The sequence below is a fragment of the Coregonus clupeaformis genome, chromosome 25 (genome assembly GCF_020615455.1).
Source record: "Coregonus clupeaformis isolate EN_2021a chromosome 25, ASM2061545v1, whole genome shotgun sequence".
In the NCBI taxonomy this organism is placed as follows: Eukaryota; Metazoa; Chordata; class Actinopteri; order Salmoniformes; family Salmonidae; genus Coregonus; species Coregonus clupeaformis.
The window spans coordinates 34,489,351-34,510,814 of NC_059216.1; the positions used below are offsets into that span (position 1 = coordinate 34,489,351).

Genomic DNA, 21,464 nt, shown 5'->3' on the forward strand with positions numbered 1-21,464 from the left:
CTGGAGAGCAAGAGAGAGCGAGTGAGAGGTTGGGCGCGTAGCAGTGGATGTGCGTGCTAACACCAGCTAACCCTGGCAGGCTAACATCTGTCAACACAGAGGATAACATCTGGCCAGGGCACACATCATCAGGAGGGGGGGGGTGGTAGAGACCATGAACTGGGGACTGAGGATAGGGGCTGGGGGTAGGGGACATGAGACAGTGGGTATAGGGACCGGGCACACATCAGCAGGCACATAGCCCAAGAGTTCACAGATGGGCAGAGTGCGAGGCTGGAGGACAGGGGACTGGAGGCAGAGGGACAGGTGGCTCAGGAGATCAGAGAGAGAGCAGGGCAGGCCAAGGATAGTGGCAGAGGATCCCTGGTGGGGGATGACTAGGGGCAGAGCGACCACAGGATCTGCCCTGACCTGCTGCTGTGTTATTAAGCAGAGTTTACAGCTACAGTACAGTCTGTTAGTAGCATCAGCATAACCTCAACGACTTCTGCAGGTAATACACCCAATATGCACTATGAGAGAGAGAGAGCGAGAGAGCGAGAGAGAGAGAGAGAGAGAGAGAGAGAGAGAAAGAGAGAGAGAGAGAGAGAGAGAGAGAGAGAGAGAGAGAGAGAGAGAGAGAAAGAGAGAGAAATCACCTACAGAGCGATTAACCTAGAGAAGCGTCCCCTAAGCAAGCTGGTCCTGGGGCTCTGTTCAAACACAAACACACCCCACAGAGCCCCAGGACAGCAACACAATTAGACCCAAACAAATCATGAGAAAACAAAAAGAGAATTACTTGACACATTGGAAAGAATTACCAAAAAACGGAGCAAAATTTACTGCTATTTGGCCCTAAACAGAGAGTACACAGTGGCAGAATACCTGGCTGACCCAAAATTGAGGAAAGCGTTGACTATGTACAGACTCAGTGTGCATAGCCTTGCTATTGAGAGAGGCCGCCGTCTATGTACAGACTCAGTGTGCATTGCCTTGCTATTGAGAGAGGCCGCCGTCTATGTACAGATTCAGTGTGCATAGCCTTGCTATTGAGAGAGGCCGCCGTCTCAAGAGAAGACAGGCTATGTGCACACTGCCCATAAAATGAGGTGGAAACTGAGCTGCACTTCCTAACATGTATGACCATGTTAGAAACACATATTTCCCTCAAATCACACAGACTCACAAAGAATTCGAAAACAAATCCAATTTTGATAAACTCACATATCTATTAGGTGTGTGCCATCACTGCAGCAAGATGTGTGACCTGTTGCCACAAGAAAAGGTCAACCAGTGAAGATCAAACACCATTGTAAATACAACCCATATTTATGTTTATTTATTTTCCCTTTAGTCCTTTAACTATTTGCACATTGTTACAACACTGTATATATACATAATATGACATCTGAAATGTCTCTATTCCTTTGGAACTTTTGTGAGTGTAATGTTTACTGTTCATTTTTGATTGTTTATTTCACTTTTGTTTATTATTTATTTCACTTGCTTTGGCAATCTAAACATGTGTTTCCCATGCCAATAAAGCCCTTGAATGTAATTAATGAATTAATTGAGAGAGAGAGAGAGAGAGAGAGAGAGAGAGAGAGAGAGAGAGAGAGAGAGAGAGAGAGAGAGAGAGAGAGAGAGAGAGAGAGAGAGAGAGAGAGAGAGAGAGAGAGAGAGAAAGAGAGAGAGAAAGAGGAGATTGCAGATGCTCTTGCCCCGGTGTCTCATCCCTCTGTGTCGACCATGTTCCTCTGTGTAAATAATTAAACTGCTGAACCAAACAGCTAACAGGACACAAACACACACACAGCTGAACCTCACAGACTAACAGAGCTAAAAGGCCACACCTTTTTACAACAGTAATAAGCCTGCCCCATTAGCAAGCATTACACACATTAATCTCAATGACACACACACACACAATCACAAACAAACACACACACTCACAGAGATTTACATGCACTCATTCAGCAATAATGTGTCAAATCGGAGGGCCTGTTGTCTGGACCTCTGGCAGTCTCTATCGGGGTGCCACAGGGTTCAATTCTCGGGCTGACTCTATTCTCTGTGTATATCAATGATGTCGCTCTTGCTGCTGGTGACTCTCAGATCCACCTCTATGCAGACGACACCATTTTGTATACATCTGGCCCTTCATTGGTCACTGTGTTAACAAACCTCCAAACGAGCTTCAATGCCATACAACACTCCTTCCGTAGCCTCCAACTGCTCTTAAACACTAGTAAAACTAAATGCATGCTCTTCAATCGAACGTTGCTTGCGCCCGCCCGACTAGAATCACTACTCTCGGCGGGTCTGACTTAGAATATGTGGACAACTACAAATACCTAGGTGTCTGGTTAGACCGTCAACTCTCCTTCCAGACTCACATTAAGCATCTCCAATCCAAAATTAAATCTAGAATCGGCTTCCTATTTCGCAACAAAGCCTCCTTCACTCATGCTGCCAAACATGCCCTCGTAAAACTGACTATCCTACCGATCCTTGACTTCGGCGATGTCATTTACAAAATAGCCTCCAACACTCTACTCAGCAAATTGGATGTAGTCTATCACAGTGCCATCCGTTTTGTCACCAAAGCCCCATTTACTACCCACCATTGTGACCTGTACGCTCTCATTGGCTGGCCCTCACTACATATTTGTCGCCAAACCCACTGGCTCCAGGTCATCTATAAATCTCTGCTAGGCAAAACCCCGCCTTATTTTAGCTCATTGGTCACCATAGCAACACCCACCCGTAGTATGCGCTCCAGCAGGTATATCTCACTGGTCATCCCCAAAGCCAACACCTCCTTTGGCCGCCATTCCTTCCAGTTCTCTGCTGCTAATGACTGGAACGAACTGCAAAAATCTCTGAAGCTGGAGACTTATCTCCCTCACTAACTTTAAGCATCTGTAATTAGCCCACCCAACTACCTCATCCCCATATTGTTATTTATTTTGCTCATTTGCACCCCAGTATCTCTATTTGCACATCATCTTCTGCACATCTATCATTCCAGTGTTAATCCTAAATTGACCTATTTATTGCCTTACCTCCATAACTTACTACATTTGCACACACTGTATATAGATTTTCTATTGTGTTATTGACTGTACGTTTTGTTTTACCCCATATGTAACTCTGTGTTGTTGTTTTTAACGCACTGCTTTGCTTTATCTTGGCCAGGTCGCAGTTGTAAATGAGAACTTGTTCTCAACTGGCTTACCTGGTTAAATAAAGGTGAAATAAAAATAAATAAATAAAATAAACAGAGATTGTCAAAGTAACCTCTAAATACTGGTCAATATAGACCAACTCTTCTATTTGTAAATGGCATGTTCTATTTCAATGCAGATGAAATGTTTGTTTTGGTTTTGATAATCTTATCTGGCTTGATCTGTACGGCCTGGCACTCAGCGCCCTGCCCCTTAGTGCTATTAATCGTTTAAATCTGCACGTTGCCATGGTGACCACAGAAACGCAAGAAAAAACAGTGTTATTAATCAAGGTTTAAATCAATGTTTACCATGAGAGAGAGAGAGAGAGAGAGAGAGAGAGCACTAAAGTGGCATTTGCACATAGATATAGGACTGTGTGTGAGTGTGTGTGTGTGTGTGTGTGTGTGTGTGTGTGTGTGTACACGGTCATGAGGTGTCAAACTGAAACATTGTGTTCATAAACAGCGTCATGGAAACCAAGGACACTTTGACTGCCACATCCACATCCACACACATACACACAAACACGCACACACAGCAGGCATCTGCAGGAATCCTGCTAATACACACACACAGTTTGAACCACTCCATTCAAGGACATCCCTTACAGTAGGCAACATAAAGACCTCTACATACCACATTCAATCACACTACCACTTTAACCAGTGACAAAACCTCACATCTTCATCCAATCCACTCCTCCTCTCCTCTCCAGTCCCCTCTTCTCTCCTCCTCCTCACTTCATCTCCTCCTCGTCACCTCTCCTCTCATCTCCCCTCCTCTCCTGGCCTGTCCCCTCTTCTCTCCTCCTCCTCACTTCATCTCCTCCTCGTCACCTCTCCTCTCCCCTCCCCTCCCCTCCTCTCCTGTCCTCTCTTCTCTTCCCCTCTTCCTCCTCCTCTCCTCTACTCTCCTGTCCTCCTCTCCATAACGTAGGTAATAGATTAATGCATTATCATTGAATGTCTAATGAAAACAGACACAATCATCTCACTCATTCATTAAACAGTTTAACACACACACACACACACACACACACACACACACACATACACAAACATAGAACATGTTTACACACACCTCCATTCATTAAAACAGACAAATGGAATAGTCTGGATGGAATAGCTCTGTGAATGACACAATACAAACACTCCACTCTGAAAAGTGGCCTGTTGACACACACAAGTCCTGTTATCATCATTAATAACTCATTAACAAAGATTGGAACGATGAAAGAGAAAGCTAAGCAGTATATGTGCTAAAAGCTTACAGGATATAAATCATTGAAACTGATTGGTCGATAGTTAAAAGACGGGGTGGTTTCAACATCCAGTTTCGACGGGGTGGTTTCCAGATTTTTCCAGTCTAGCGCGATAAGTGAATGTATTATGCATGCTACACCTGTGTGCGTGCGTGAATGCATGCCTAGTATGCACACAAGCACGCACAAGTGCACAGACACAAAGAAATCTAAACACACACATCCATGCATTATTATTCATATAATATGAACATTATAAACACATGCCTGGACAAAAGAGCAAGCGTTGCACACACACACACAGTCACATAAGTTTCTCTGTTGCTACAGCAACTGCTGGCTTTCCATGACAATGGCAGTGTTGTTGCCATGGAGACAGGTATACAGCACTTAGAAAATGGTAGCGAACTGTGAGTCACATGGAACGGCTTTACTGTTCCACACACACATACACACACACACACACATACACACACACACACTGGTAATGTACTAAAGTAAATCTATTAAACCAGTCCCAGTCAGTGACATGATTGTGGCGTCATGGTATAATCTGTATTAGGGGCAATTCCACGGTAACAGAATGATGCTGAGATTCCGAATGTTCACTTTAAAATGTATTTCAAACAAAAACGAATGATTGCAAAGTTAAACAAACGATAAAACACTATGCACATGGACGACTTTTAACAATTTCCACTGGAAATGTTATAAAACCACGTGTATTTGAAGAACAGTACCAATGCAAAGTTTGGTAACAGAATGACGGCACCAACAACACAAACCGTCATTCTGTTACCAAACTTTGCATCTGCAATGTTCTTCAAGTGAATGTGTTTTTCTAAAATGTTCTGTGGAAATTGTTAAAAGTAGTGAAATGTATCATTAGCATAAGAAAATCTGATACTTCCCAGAAGTATATTATCTTAATGCGTCAGCCACTGTTCACACACATGCATGTACGCACACAGAGCAGGATTACATCATACAGAATGTTTCCTTTGTTTTCAATGTACCAGATTTTCTCTCTTGAAGAACAAAGAGAAACACACATAAATGGGACTTTACTCTTTACAAGTGAATAGCAATGAATTTATCAAACAGTAATCTGAAAGGTTTAGCTGCAGTGCAGGAATTTACAATTCAAACAAAACATCAATGACATTTAAAAAACAGGCATATCACAGCGATAACAGGATAGGGTTTTGTCTGTACTTGACTATGGCAAGTGTGTGTGTGCATCTGTGTGTGTGTGTGTGTGTGTGTGTGTGTGTGTGTGTATACGCATGCAGGTGCGTATTAGAGGTTGCCATGGGAGTGAAAATTCATTCCTGTCCTGTCTTGTCCTGTCAATTATTTTCCTGTACTGTCCTGATCCCGCAACAGTTCTATAACAATGGAACTTTCCTGTCCCTTTCCGATAAAAATCACTCCCTTCCCGTCCCGTGCTCATTTTTGCACGCAGAAATGTGTAGATTATTGTATTTGTTTCGGAAGTATTGAAAATGATTATTTCAGTAATGCAAAATGCGACTGTGATATGTGGTTGTCTTACCTATCTTAGTTAAATGCACTGACTGGAGACCAAGACGCTCTGGATAAGAGCGTATTCTAAAAGACCTAAATGTAGCTGGAGGATGAGGACCTAGACCCCAGCAGGAGGATGAGGACCTAGACCCCAGCAGGAGGATGAGGACCTAGACCCCAGCTGGAGGATGAGGACCTAGACCCCAGCAGGATGGTCTGCTTAGTACAGCACCGGAAGAAAGCTGTAGCCTACAGCTGAGCACTGCGCACATACTGTATGAACATTCACAACACATTAACAACATTAAAAATATATATACACTACCGGTCAAAAGTTGTAGAACACCTACTCATTCAAGGGTTTTTCTTTATTTTTACTATTTTCTACATTGTAGAATAATAGTGAAGTCATCAAAACTATGAAATAACACATATGGAATCATGTAGTAACCAAAAAAGTGTTAAACAAATCAAAATATATGTTATTTTTGAGATTCTTCAAATAGCCACCCTTTGCCTTGATGACAGCTTTGCACACTCTTGGCATTCTCTCAACCAGCTTCATGAGGTAGTCACCTGGAATGCATTTCAATTAACAGGTGTGCCTTCTTAAAAGTTAATTTGTGGAATTTCTTTCCTTCTTAATGCGTTTGAGCCAATCGGTTGTGTTGTGACAAGGTAGGGGGGGTTTACAGAAGACAGCCCTATTTGGTAAAAGACCAAGTCCATATTATGCAAGAAAAGCTCAAATAAGCAAAGAGAAACGACAGTCCATCATTACTTTAAGAAATGAAGGTCAGTCAATACGGAACATTTCAAGAACTTTGAAAGTTTCTTCAAGTGCAGTCGCAAAAACCATCAAGTGCTATGATGAAACTGGCTCTCATGAGGACCGCCACAGGAAAGGAAGACCCAGAGTTCCCTCTTCTGCAGAGGATAAGTTAATGAGAGTTACCAGCCTCAGAAATTGCAGCGCAAATAAATGCTTCACAGAGTAACAGACACATCTCAACAACAGTGTTTACCCCATATGTAACTCTGTGTTGTTGTTTTTAATCGCACTGCTTTGCTTTATCTTGGCCAGGTCGCAGTTGTAAATGAAAACTTGTTCTCAACTGGCTTACCTGGTTAAATAAAGGTGAAATAAAAATAAATAAATAAAATAAACAGAGATTGTCAAAGTAACCTCTAAATACTGGTCAATATAGACCAACTCTTCTATTTGTAAATGGCATGTTCTATTTCAATGCAGATGAAATGTTTGTTTTGGTTTTGATAATCTTATCTGGCTTGATCTGTACGGCCTGGCACTCAGCGCCCTGCCCCTTAGTGCTATTAATCGTTTAAATCTGCACGTTGCCATGGTGGCTTTATCTTGGCCAGGTCGCAGTTGTAAATGAAAACTTGTTCTCAACTGGCTTACCTGGTTAAATAAAGGTAAAAAATAAAATAAAATAAAAAATAAACTGTTCAGAGGAGACTGTGTGAATCAGGCCTTCATGGTCGAATTGCTGCAAAGAAACCACTACTAAAGGACACCGATAAGAAGAAGAGACTTGCTTGGGCCAAGAAACACGAACAATGGACATTAGACCGGTGGAAATGTGTCCTTTGGTCTGGAGTCCAAATTGGAGACTTTTGGTTCCAACCGCCGTGTCTTTGTGAGACGCGGTGTGGGTGAACGGATGATCTCCACATGTGTATTTCCCACCGTAAAGCATAGAGGAGGAGGTGTTATGGTGTGGGGGTGCTTTGCTGGTAACACTGTCTGTGATCTATTTAGAATTCAAGGCACACTTAACCAGCATGGCTACCACAGCATTCTGCAGCGATACGCCATCCCATCTGGTTTGGGCTTAGTGGGACTATCATTTGTTTTTCAACAGGTCAATGACCCAACACACCTCCAGGTTGTGTAAGGTCTATTTTACCAAGAAGGAGAGTGATGGAGTACTGCATCAGATGACCTGGCCTCCACAATCCCCCGACCTCAACCAAATTGAGATGGTTTGGGATGAGTCGGACCGCAGAGTGAAGGAAAAGCAGCCAACAAGTGCTCAGCATATGTGGGAACTCCTTCAAGACTGTTGGAAAAGCATTCCAGGTGAAGCTGGTTGAGAGAATGCCAAGAGTGTGCAATGCTGTCATCAAGGCAAAGGGTGGCTATTTGAAGAATCTCAAATATAACATATATTTTGATTGGTTAACACTTTTTTGGTTACTACATGATTCCATATGTGTTATTTCATAGTTTTGATGTCTTCACTATTATTCTACAATGTAGAAAATAGTAAAAATAAAGAAAAACCCTTGAATGAGTAGGTGTTCTAAAACTTTTGACCGGTAGTCTACATATTTTTTCCTGAGCAGCAGTACTGCATAATTCAATCTATTTTTATTTCACTCTTCCCCTCAGATGGCACGGGTTTAGTTAAATACGCAAACAATTGGGCTCGATGGTACAGTTGTTGGGAGAAAAGCAGCTATGCAACTTCAGGTCGCTTGTCCCGCTCTCTGGTTGGTAGCCTATTTGATTAAATAAAACGCAGCATTTTTTGCAAGCCGTGTACTCGGTTCCTTCAATGTTAAAGACAACTCCATCAAATTTAGCTAAAACATCACTCTTTTGTTGGCTCTAATGTTAATGTTAGTGATGGGTCCTTCCTTGGCTGCAACAAGACGTTGCAATTGCTCTATTGAAGGATTCATCATTTAGCCTACTGAAGTAGATTGGCATCTGAGGTAGCCTATAGTGACTACAACTACAACTGGAGCGAGGCGCAAGAGTGAGCTGGGGAAGGGAGGGGGGAAATTACCCTTATCTTTCTTTTTTTACTAAATTAAGCCCAGTCATTTTTTTTTTATGAAATGCTCCACACATTACATATTTCCTTCCATAAATTTTTAAAAATAACTATTCCTGTACTGCCTTCCTGTGGACTGTTGATACTGTCCCGTCCTGTCCTGAACTTGACTCCCATTCCTGCCAGAATCCCGTGGGATCCGCAAGGCCTGCGGGAGTCCTGTTCCCGTGTCAACCTCTAACTATATACACTACCGTTCAAAAGTTTGGGGTCACTTAGAAATGTCCTTGTTTTCGAAAGAAAAGCCATTTTTAAGTCCATTAAAATAACATCAAATTGATCAGAAATACAGTGTAGACATTGTTAATGTTGTAAATGGCTATTGTAGCTGGAAACGGCTGATTTTTTATGGAATATCTACATAGGTGTACAGAGGACCATTATCAGCAACCATCAGTCCTGTGTTCCAATGGCACGTTGTGTTTGCTAATCCAAGTTTATCATTTTAAAAGGCTAATTGATCATTAGAAAACTATTTTGCAATTATGTTAGCACAGCTGAAAACTGTTGTGCTGATTAAAGAAGCAATAAAACTGGCCTTCTTGAGACTAGTTGAGTATCTGGAGCATCAGCAATTGTGGGTTCGATTACAGGTTCAAAATTGCCAGAAACAAAGAACTTTCTTCTGAAACTCGTCAGTCTATTCTTGTTCTGAGAAATGAAGGCTATTCCATGTGAGAAATTGCCAAGAAACTGAAGATCTCGTACAACGCTGTGTCCTACTCCCTTCACAGAACAGCGCAAACAGCTGTGCTAACATAATTGCAAAAGGGTTTTCTTATGATCAATTAGCCTTTTAAAATGATAAACTTGGATTAGCAAACACAACGTGCCATTGGAACACAGGACTGATGGTTGCTGATAATGGGCCTCTGTACGCCTATGTAGAAATTCCATTAACAATCAGACGTTTCCAGCTACAATAGCCATTTACAACATTAACAATGTCTACACTGTATTTGTGATCAATTTGATGTTATTTTAATGGACAAAAAAATTGCTTTTCTTTCGAAAAAAATAAAATGTCTAAGTGACCCCAAACTTTTGAACGGTAGTGTATGTGCATGATTCATTTGAATGTGTATGTATGCATCTGTGCACGTGTGTGCTTGCGTGCTACATTCATTTCTGTGTGTGCTCCTCTTCCTCCTACTTCTTACCTGGCTCCTGTCCTTGTCCACCTTCTTGAAGCACTTATTGAGGGACAGGTTGTGCCTGACAGAGTTCTTCCAGCCCGTGGGAGCGTTGGCGAAGTAGGGGAAGTGTTCCAGGATCCAGTTGTATATCTCCTTCACGGGCAGCCTCTTGGACGGAGCGTCCTCAATCGCCATGAAAATCAGACAGCTGAATGAATAGGGCGGCTTACAGTTAGGGTTACGCTGGGCGTCGTATGGAAGGTCCCCACCCACCATCGACGGCGACGGTGGGGTGTCGTCGTGGTCCCCGTCGCCGCGGGTACCGCCCCCGCCCCCCTCGCCGCCCACGGGGCTGACGCTGCGCAGCACGGGGTCTCCGAAGCTGTTGAGCAGGTTCTTGCTCTCGTGGAGCCAGTTGAGGTTGGTCAACTCTTCGTCCTCCATACCCGGAGTGGCGGTGCCTTTCTCGGGTTTGGCGGCCCCACCGGGGAGGGGCGCCAAGGGGAGGGCCAGGTGGACGGGGAGGACCAGGTCGAGTTCCTCAGCCTCCTGCAGGGCACGGGACAGCGAGCCGGTCTGGTAGAGGTGGGATAGGCTGGCGCTGGCTACACTGATGCCAGACACCTCAGGCTTCTTACTGGGGGGCATGACGGGACCCATGGACACCACCACCACCTAGACTCCTGGAGGACAGAGAGAGAGGGGGTCAGTGTTAGACAGTCAGGTAAAGGAGAGGGAGAAAGAAAGAGAGAGAGACTTGAAAAATATTTGTGTGTTACTATTGTTATAATCATTGTCATTATCATTCTATCATAACAGCACAAAACTAGCTGGAGAACACAATGTTACACACATACCTCATGCAACCTGACTCTTCTAAATACTCCACATTTCTCCCACACACTCACACTGACATACTTTATACACTACCGTCCTATACTGAAAACTATACTTAAGTCCATGACCTCTCTCTGTTCCCCATTCTCTGTTGCCCAACCCCATATCTTGGTCTTTCTCTCTCTGTCTCTGTCAGTGGAGGTATGTTGAGTATTTCAGGCAGTGAGGTCTGTGGGAAACAGACACCATGCAGTCAAGTACTGCAGATGCCTTTCACTATGACACACACAAACAGATCGTAACCATCATATAACTAAACTGCAACCTTCACATAACCAGGCCATTGTAGCCCTAACCTTCAAATAAGAGGACAAACTTCCAAATCATGCGTCTCTATGATTGATTTACCCACAGCTGTCACTAAACACTGTCCTTCAAGTGAGTGACTCTCTCTCCCCACTCGCATTCTCTCTTTTCCCTCACACTCTTTCTCCCTTTCTCTATCTATTCCCCATCTATCCTTCTCCCCTCCTTTCGTTCTCCCTTTCTCAAATTCCCTATACTATCTGTCCCTCTCTTTCTCAATCTCTCTCCCTTTCCCTCTCTCCTTCTCTCCCCCTCTGTATATATAATTGAGGTAACAGTCATGTTTATATGGCTTAATCCGCCTGTATCCGGGGATTTGTTTTACCACAGCAGTCTCTGATAAAAGAAAACACTCATTCCCCCTGTTATAAAACTAGTCATGCTCCACCAGAGGCGGATGAAACCAGGACCTGTTTTACAGTTACACGCCATGGTAAACACCCAGCACCCAGATTGGACCCTGCGCTCCCTTTAATTACAGACGGGTGCGAGCTGGTTTCTTCTTCCTAAAAATAGGCTCTATGAGAGACGCAAGCAAACGCATTCGTCTTGCGGTTCCAATGGTTTAACTCCATACCGTGTTCACTTGAAATTGTATCAAAAGAAAGTGGTTGAGCTGCACACCAACACAACACGCGCATTCTGTATTGAAGTAGGCTAGGCGCTGCGGGAACGTTGACTCTTTTGGGGATGACATGTCCCACGTAAGAACATTGATAAACAGATAGGCCTACACTACACTACAATTTCAATGTCATTATTCAAGTAGCATTCTCACAGATTGGAGCCTATGCCTATTGCACTCTTATTCACTTTTAGAAGTGAAAAAAATAAACAAAATAGCTTACTCACTCTAACTTATTAACCATAGACTGGTATGGCACATGAGAGATGTGATGAGGACAACTGTTTCCAATTTGGAACTGTTGGAAGAGCAATCCGACGAGTCTCTTCTACGCGGGAAAATAAATTATGTTACAGCAGCTGACAGACAGTCGATGTAATTTAATTGAGTTGGGTTGCCTTGACAACAGGGCGCTCTGTTTGGGGCCAGCTAATTAGCAGAACTGTCTATCACATCCCCGCGAGAACATCACCATTTTCCAATAACTCTCTCCAATATAAATGTATTTCTCCTGACTACAAGAAGACCCACGCGCACAGGTGAGTGCAGCGAAGTCATGTCATTGATGCTATGCCCCGTGTAGCTCAGTTGGTAGAGCATGGCGCTTGCAACGCCAGGGTTGTGGGTTCGTGTCCCACGGGGGGCCAGTATGAAAATGTATGCACTCACTAACTGTAAGTCGCTCTGGATAAGAGCGTCTGCTAAATTACTACAATGTAATAGTTCACAGCAAAACCTTACAGGTAGCCTATGTCAATGTTCCATCTAAGTACAGGGCTCCGCTTCATGATGCTAGTTCAGTAGCCTAGGCTATAACAGTATTAATTTGTAAATGGTTGTCGCTACGTGGAAAAGACAACCAGTTGGCTAACATGACAGGCGCACAGAAGTACGACTTTGGGAGAACGAAAGGCCGTAACCATCGCTATAGCCCTAGCCAACTGTCTGTAGCCTAACCTATCTACATTACCCCTATAGTAAATAGTCTACAATATAGTGTAAAATTATACAATCATAGGCAATTCGTTTTTAATAAAAGTAGATTAGATTTTTGGGTATTTTGACAAATGTAGCCTACGACTGTGATTGATAGCCTACGTAAGCTAAGCACGTTACATGGCCAGGCTTCCAGCGATATGGAGCCTATTGAATTGGTCAGTAAAAGATGAACTCGTCTATTCGAATCATCCATCCCACAATGATCCCACCAACAACACATTGTAACAGCAAAAGAATGTCAGATTCCCGACAAGGATTCCAAGCTCTGTTTTCTCTCCTTAGGCTACCTGACGATCTACGAATTGGGAGGCACAGATAGTCACGTCTTTGGAACAACCGCTCCTGTTTAAATTACTTTAAAATGCTCCATTGTAATCCTCACCCAGAATCAAACACCGAGGTTTACAGAGAGAAATCGAACCAAGTCCGGTCAAAAATCATAGTCCTCAGCGGTTATTTGAGATCTTCCCCGTCCCCAATGCATACTGTGTGTGTGTGAGAGAGAGAGAGCGAGCGTGTGTTTCGTCTGCTCATGCAAGTGAAGAGGGGAGAACAGAGTCGTTCGTCAGCAAATTAGAAATCCACACATGACTGCGAGGCAAAGCTGGGGGCTGGCCGTGCGCACGCAAGCACACACACACAACACACACACACAATGCGTGGTGTTGAGCTCGAAAGTAAAGAAGTGAACATTATGAAGTCGAGTGTGTTTTAGGGCCCAAATAGCAGCTGTACAAAGACATCAACATTTGTTTTGGAGAAGAGGTGGAGACCGCATGCTAAAATGTGCGGTAGGAGTCATGCCCCTGGTCATGCCATGGATCATTTTAACAAACTAATTTTTGCAAATGAAGAGTGCCTTTCAGTTGTTTTTGCCAAAGAAAACACATTATGTAACGCTATGATATAGCTATAGGCTAATTCAGTTATTACATGTAGCATTTTCAATCAGTCTAAAAGTGACTTAAATTAAGACGGGGTTTATTTTAAAATAGTCAGTTATTAAATACTGACATTTTCAGCAGCATTCATACCAGTAGGCTATAACCATCTCCTCACTCATACTGTTAGTCTATGTGTTCAGCAGCCAGGTCACCTGTGATACAAGTCAGTATTAGATGTCGATCAATGTCTGAGTACTTCGGGATGATGTGGAAACCCGGCCACTAGGGTCAACAGTGAACGCTGTTCCCTTCAAGTGCGAAAGGTTGCTTGTTCGAATCCAGTGATAGAAAGTTGTTTTTGAGATTTTTGTTTTAAGCCTATCCCAAACCTTAACCCTTACCTTAACCATTCAGAGTTAATGCCTAACCTTAAGATTTTGGAATGAATGCCTAAACTTAACCCTAACCTTAAGAACTTAACCTTAAACACTTCGAAATTTAACGTTTGGAACAACTTTGAAATTTGATGTTTGAGAAACATGGATGAACGTCTAATTCTGACTTAAGACTGAGAGCTTGTTGCTGCTCAGGTCAGGCTCAACTGACCTAAGGTCAATTTGGAGTTTTACCGCCTAATGAAGTGAAGGTTAGGATTTGAGGAGGACTAGCTGATCCTAGACCTGTGGGAAATGTAGGTTTAAATAGTGACACATGATTGTTATTAGATCAAGAAGGCATGATGGGGGGGAAGTCATTACAACATTCTTAATCAACCACACTCCTCATCTCATTTATTTACATTTGCACACATACTCCTCCACACTCCTCAACTCATCTGCACACATACACACCTCCATCAGTTTACACAATAAATAACTGCGTCACAAATGTTCGACTCATTCCAAAGGAAAACATTAAATGGAGAGCAAACTATACTAAAGTACATGACCTAAAGTACATGACCTCTCTCTCTCCCCTTCTCTCTCCCTCTCTCTTTCTCTCACCCTTTCTCTCTCCTATCTGTGTCTCTTTGAATAAGGCAGACCACTCTCCAGCAGGCCAAGCCAGGGCCCCTTGCCAATACAAAGGACCAATCCCCTCTGAATAGACCAAGCCTGCCCCTCTCATACCCCCAACCAACCGCCAAACTGTCACCTCAACACACACACACACACACTCCACCGACCACATGACTAATTATAAGTGTGACGGGGGGGTGTAAGTAGGCTGTTCATGCCAGTAGTAAATAAATACTCAACTCAGCTACTGATAGTACTTCAGAACTACACCGACACTTTTGTATTTAACACACACACACATATACACAAACAAACATGCCTAAACAGACTAGGACCACATTGGAAATATGTTTTTTTTTATGATGCGTTATTACTCTATTCTTGATTTTGTGTTAAAGATAGAGTCAAGGTTTGACATAGATGCTCAAAGTAAACGACTAAGAGCATTGGAGCGTGAGGCTAAACTTCTCTGCTGTTTTGGTCCCGTGGCTACCACGTTGTAAGAGCGTGAAGTGAACCCGTGCACATGCACAGATACTCTTTGAATCTTGTGAAGTCTTTGAATCTTGCTCATCGCAATATCTGTGGTACCCCTCATGCAAAGTTATTTAGCTCAGTTTACCTTTAACCCCTAATTAATAAAACTATCAATCAATGCAAACTTCTGAAGCTCGTTGGAGGCTTTGGAGCTGTTTACGAGAATTAGTCAAGACAACTCAAAAATACTACTACCGGTAAGTAGGCCTCAAGCTAATTTAAACAGCTAGATATTTCCTTCTAATGTATTCAAGCGGTGTCTGTTTTGCATTGACAACAACAACCAGCACTGTGTACGTTTAGTTTCCCCTTTGACAGTCGTAAATATTCTAGAAGGGGGAAAACACACACTAAGATAATGTGTGGTGTTATCGCAATAAAGTACAAAACCGTTTGTTAGCCCTGTAAAGTACACTGGTAAACATAGAAGTGTCTGTCATAAAACATACTCTACACACCAGACCTGGGCAGAAAATAGTTGTATTTTGTAGTTTATTTGAAAAGACCAACTTAAAAAAAAAACTAGGAGGTAGTCGAATATAGTTTATAGAGTTTCAACTAAAAGGCAACTATTTTGTTTGATATTCAAATACAGGTCTCAGAAAAACAAATATTATTTGAAAGTATTTTGTATACCTCTCCGAAAAGTTATAAAAAATAAAAAATAAAATAAAAATGGCTGCCAAATATTTGATGAAGAACCAAAAACTACAACAGTTAGTTGAATTGGTCTATAAATATGATCATAAGCACATGGTTTGGAGGGCTCTTAGATATGAATTGTAATATAGCCTATAGCCAATAATTAAATACATGAGGGACATGGAATCACCTCAACATTAGAGTAGACCACGTTTGCAGCTTTGAAATGACTAACAAATATATTTTCATAATGAGTGAGACACAAGGTAATACAGTAACACTTGACATCAAGTTCTTATACACGTGTAGTAACATTGATTATTATAATAGCAACATTGTTGTTACATAGGAATTTGGAAATTGCTATATAATTGCATAATAATGGAGTTATTACATAAGTGGAATAAGGAACAGTCACTATTCCTCTTGTGTACAGTAGTTACAAAAACTCTCAGCTCATTGCTATGCAATTAAAATGCAATTAGCACAGTATTATGTAACAACATGCTAATAAAATGAAGCTCCAAATGAAATTACAGTTTTATTACACAGGCACAAGAACAGCGTAATGTTACGTGTTACTGAGAATGCTAGCAGTAACAAAATATGGCTATTATTGTTCCTTTGGAAAAAATTGTTACTTTCCACAAAGCATAGTTAACATTTCTGTTTACGAAAGTTCAAACAGGAAGGCTGGTCTGAATGCTCATTTAACTTCATCAAGCAGCATAACATAATTCAATATGTTTCCTATTCTACGGGCATAGTGGGAATGAATACAAATATATCATCATCAGCATAGCAACTCGTTCTTCCTATTAGCCATACACGGAATTGTATTCACCTATTTACCTTTAGCTAATAAGCATGGCACAATAATGCACATTCCCCACATTCCCCCCAATGCCTTTCCCCTAGCGGGGGGATTTCGATGCCAGCTGCCCAGCAAAGGGCATCTGCCGCCGAGGACCATTCCTCGGAGACGAGGCCATACCCCAAACGATTTAATACAATTCCACATTGCATTCGGTCTCTGTTGTTCATTCAGTTAAGCCTGAACTCGATTGAACTATAGTTATCCCAGGTCTGATACACACACACAGGTCTAAATGTGTTTGTTTTCAGCTGTTGAGAGAGGCACACTAGTTCACTCCTATGACTAACCCACTGCGGTCAGTGAGAGAAAAAACAACCACCCTGTACTTTAAGATACACTTACAGTAAATGTCCTTTACAGCAGTCATTTTTAACCAGACAGACTTCCAGAGCTTGACTACAGTACCTATTATCATCATTTAGAAAACATGTGAAAAGTCAGACTGTAACAGTCCCTTCCTGGACATGAGTTTGGGCTTCTTTCCTTGCTCATACACACTCTCAGTGGATCTGTTGGGGCGTTATGCAAATTGGAGTGGGTCTAGGGTTTCTGGGATGCTGGGATGCTGGTGTTGATGTGAGCCATGACCAGCCTTTCAAAGCACTTCATGGCTACAGACATGAGTGCTACGGGTCGGTAGTCATTTAGGCAGGTTACCTTTGGTGTTCTTGGCCACAGGGACTATGGTGGTCTGCTTGAAAAATGTAGGTATTACAGACTCGGCCAGGGACAGGTTGAAAATGTCAGTGAAGACACTTGCCAGTTGGTCAGCGCATGCTCGGAGTACACGTCCTGGTAACACGTCCTGGTAATTTGATTTTCTTCTACTGCCGTGAAATCTGCACTCATGCTTAAATATGACGGAGTAAAAACATACACACACTCTGATTATGAAGAAAAACCCACACTGTGAAACCTGCGTCAACCTCAGACAAGCCTTGACTCGTCTGCCCTATGTTTACCTGGCAGAGGAGGGTGGGGCCAGTGTGTGTGCTTTTCTGTAACTGTTCCTTGAGTAGGTGTCACATGTCTTGCCCCAGTAACCTGTCTGACGAGTGCCGACCCTCGGCTCGTTTGATTGGTGCAAAAACAAACAGAAGGGAAGAGAGAAGAGTACGAGTGTTCACTTTGTTTTATCTTTTTGATCTTCCACTCTTCTTGTCTCTCTCTCAACACCTTGCCTTTACTCACTCAACCCGTCTGTGTTTGTGTTTGAATCAAAAGAGCTGCTACAGTATCTTTGTCTGAGCAACAACAACAAACTGGAGCTTTGCTAGTCCTCCACAAAGGCAGGGAGAGAAGGAGTGAGATAGGGGAGGGGAAGGGAGGAGTGGGACGGAGGGGAGAGGGGTGAGCTAGAGGCCAAAGGTCATTGGCTGTTCAGCTGAAGTGGAAGGGGTAGTAAATTGCTGAATGCACGGCTGTCTTTTATCCACTCTCCTTATCTGAGCAGGACAGAGAGATAGGCTATAGCTCAGAGCAATGACCACTTTTAAACACATACACACACACATACACATAGACATACGTACATTACGCACACGTGCCCACGTTCACAGACATACACGTTCACAAACACACACACAAACAAGAGCATGCATGCACAACAAGCTCTCTCAGTCTCACTGCAGAATAAGATGTTTTTCCACGTTTCTCCAAACGTCAAATCTCTAAGTGTTTTTGACACCCTGGGTTGACTCCTCCAGCTCAGTATTGTTCCTTTTCTCCGAACATCAAATTTCAAAGTTGCTCAAAACGTCAAATTTAGAAGGTTAAGGGTTAAGGTTTTGGATAGGGTTAAAACATTTGGTATTTGGTATTTATTAGGATCCCCATTAGCCTCTGCAAAAGCAGCAGCTAGACTTCCTGGGGTCTACATGAAGCATGACATAATACATAGTACAGAACATTATTAGTCAAGGACTGAACTACATCCATTTATAACGTCACACATAGCCAACATATCAGTACATACACACAATATCATACACACTCATTACTTTTAGGCACTCATTCTGAATGGTTAAGGTAAGGGATAGAAGACGAGTGTCCACCACTGGGATCGAACACACAACCTTCTGATCCAGAGTCGTGATAGGTAAATAAATATAAATAAAACGAGTGTCCACCACTGGGATCAAAAACGCAACATTCTGATCCAGAGTCATGGGATAAGGTCATGGGATTACACCCATCCGCCACCCCCGTCCACAACACCCTAGCAAAACCCAAGTCTACTTGATGGTAATAGCGCTCACTGTTGCTCCTAGTGGACGGTTTTGAAGGCATTTAAAATCAATTTTTATTTGTCACGTGCCGAATACAACAGCTGAAATGCTTACTTACGAGCCCATAACCAACAATGCAGAGTTTTTAAAAAGTAAGAAACATTTGCTAAGTAAAATGAAGGAAAAATAGTAACACAATAAAATAACAATAACAAGGCTATATACAAGCGGTTGTCACGACTTCCTCCGAAGCTGCCTCCCCTCCTTGTTCGCGCAGGCTTCGGCGTTCGTCGTCACCGGCCTTCTAGCCACTGCCGCTCCATATCTCATCATTACATTTGTCTTGTCTTGTCAATTACACACACCTGGTTCATATTCCCCTCATTAGTATGTGTTTAAGTGTTCCCTCTGCCCCCTTGTCCTTGTGGGTGATTGTTCATTGTGAGGATTAGTAGCTCGGTTGAGCTCAGTATTTTGTATTGCCGGGGTATTTTCCCCGTGTGCATGTTTGTTCCAGTGCGCCTGTTTTGCGCACTGGACTGGTTACGCTGGATTACAGAATAAACTCTGTATACTGTGATTTACCCTCCTGCGCCTGACTCCTTCAAATCACGCATCACAGAATCACCCACCTCATCGGGCGGGGGATTGTGCGATAAACCTCCGGGTAGACGCTGTGCCTCCCAGGAGTCATGTGTATCCCCTGTCGCAGGCTGAAACGGAGGCGATGGAAACATACGTCACCAAGTCCCTGCGCCTGTTGTTAATGCGTCCCTCCACTTCACCCGCCTCACCTAGTTTCTTTTTTGTGAAGAAGAAAGACGGCGGTCTGCGCCCTTGCATTGATTATCGATCACTGAACAAGGAGACGATACGATTTAGTTATCCTCTCCCCCTCACTCCTTCAGTGATCGAGTCAATGCATGGGGCGCGCTTCTTCACCAAATTAGATCTTCGGAGTGCGTACAACCTGGTGCGTGTCCGAGAGGGGGATGAGTGGAAGACAGCATTCAGCACAACCCTCGGGGCATTATGAATACCTGGTGATGCCCTACGGTTTGATGAATGCGCCATCCGTCTTCCAGTCCTTTGTGAACGAGGTGTTTCGGGACATGCTTGGTCGCGGTGTAGTGGTCTACATCGATGACGTTCTGGTGTATTCCACTACGCGCGCCGAGCTTGTGTCCCTGGTTCGCAAAGTGCTGGCCCAACTGTTGGAAAATGACCTTTATTTCCAGCAGTCCGTCTCCTTCCTCGGATACCGCACTACCACCTCAGGTGTGGAGATAGAGGGAGATCGCATTTCAGCCGTGCGTAATTGGCCAACTCCAACCACGGTTAAGGAGGTGCAGCGCTTTATTGGCTTCGCCAACTACAATCTGAGGTTTATCCGGGGCTTTGGCAAGGTCGCAGCTCCCATTACTTGTCTCTGTTGAAGGGTGGGCCGTCCCGGCTCCGCTGGTCTGCTGAGGCTGACAGGGCCTTCAGTAACCTGAGGGGTCTGTTCACCTCAGCCCCGGTACTGGCCCACCCCGATCCATCACTACCGTTCGTAGTGGAGGTGGATGCGTCCGAGATAGGCGCTGTCCTATCTCAACGCTCGGGAACGCCACCCAAGCTCCGCCCCTGTGCCTTCTTCTCTAAGAAGCTCAGCCCGGCGGAGCAGAACTACGACGTTGGTGATCGGGAGCTGTTGGCTGTTGTCCGAGCCCTGACCGTGTGGAGGCATTGGCTCAAAGGGGCGAAACACCCTTTCCTCGTCTGGACGGACCACTGTCACCTGGAGTACATCCGGGCAGCGAGGAGGCTGAATCCTCTCCAGGCCAGCTGGGCCCTATTCTTCACCCGGTTTGATTTCACACTATCATGCATCCTGGGTACAAAGAACGTGAAGGCAGACGCATTGTCACGGCTGTATGACACAGAGGAGAAGCCCAGAGACAACACCCCCATACTCCCGGCCTCCTGTATTGTGGCGCCGGTAGTATAGGCGATGGACGCGGATATAGAGCAGGCATTACGCACAGAGCCATCTCCACCTCAGTGTCCAGCTGGGCTGCAGTACGTGCCTGCTCTTATCCGTGACCGTCTGATCTACTGGGCACACACGTCACCCTCCTCTGGTCACCCAGGTATCGGTCGTACAGTGTGCTGCCTGACCTGAAAGTACTGGTGGCCTACCTTGGCTTAGGACGTGAGGGTGTATGTCTCCTCCTGCTCGGTGTGTGCCCAGAGTAAGGCACCTAGGCACCTCCCACCGGGTAAGTTACAACCTTTACCAGTTCCACAACGACAATGGTCTCACCTGAGTGTTGATTTCCTTACCGATCTTCCCCTCTCCCAAGGTAACACCACCATCCTGGTCGTTGTGGACCGCTTTTCCAAGGCCTGCCACCTCCTTCCTCTGCCCGGTCTCCCCACAGCCCTGCAAACTGCGGAGGCCCTGTTTA

General features: G+C 43.8%; 1 protein-coding gene across 2 annotated transcripts in view; it reads right to left on the reverse strand.

Moving 5' to 3' along the window:
- foxn3 (forkhead box N3) overlaps positions 1–21,464 on the reverse strand; it is a 134,516-nt gene that overhangs the window by 78,666 nt on the left and 34,386 nt on the right. The window contains exons 1-2 of one of the 2 annotated variants that reach the window (XM_045207566.1): positions 13,210–13,375; positions 10,025–10,683 (exon numbers count right to left, since the gene is read on the reverse strand). In XM_045207566.1, coding sequence (XP_045063501.1) covers positions 10,025–10,660 — 636 coding nt within the window. In that variant the 5' untranslated portion in view covers positions 10,661–10,683; positions 13,210–13,375. Of the gene's footprint in view, positions 1–10,024; positions 10,684–13,209; positions 13,376–21,464 lie in introns of those variants that run through there. The other variant, XM_041848277.2, reaches the window with a different exon arrangement.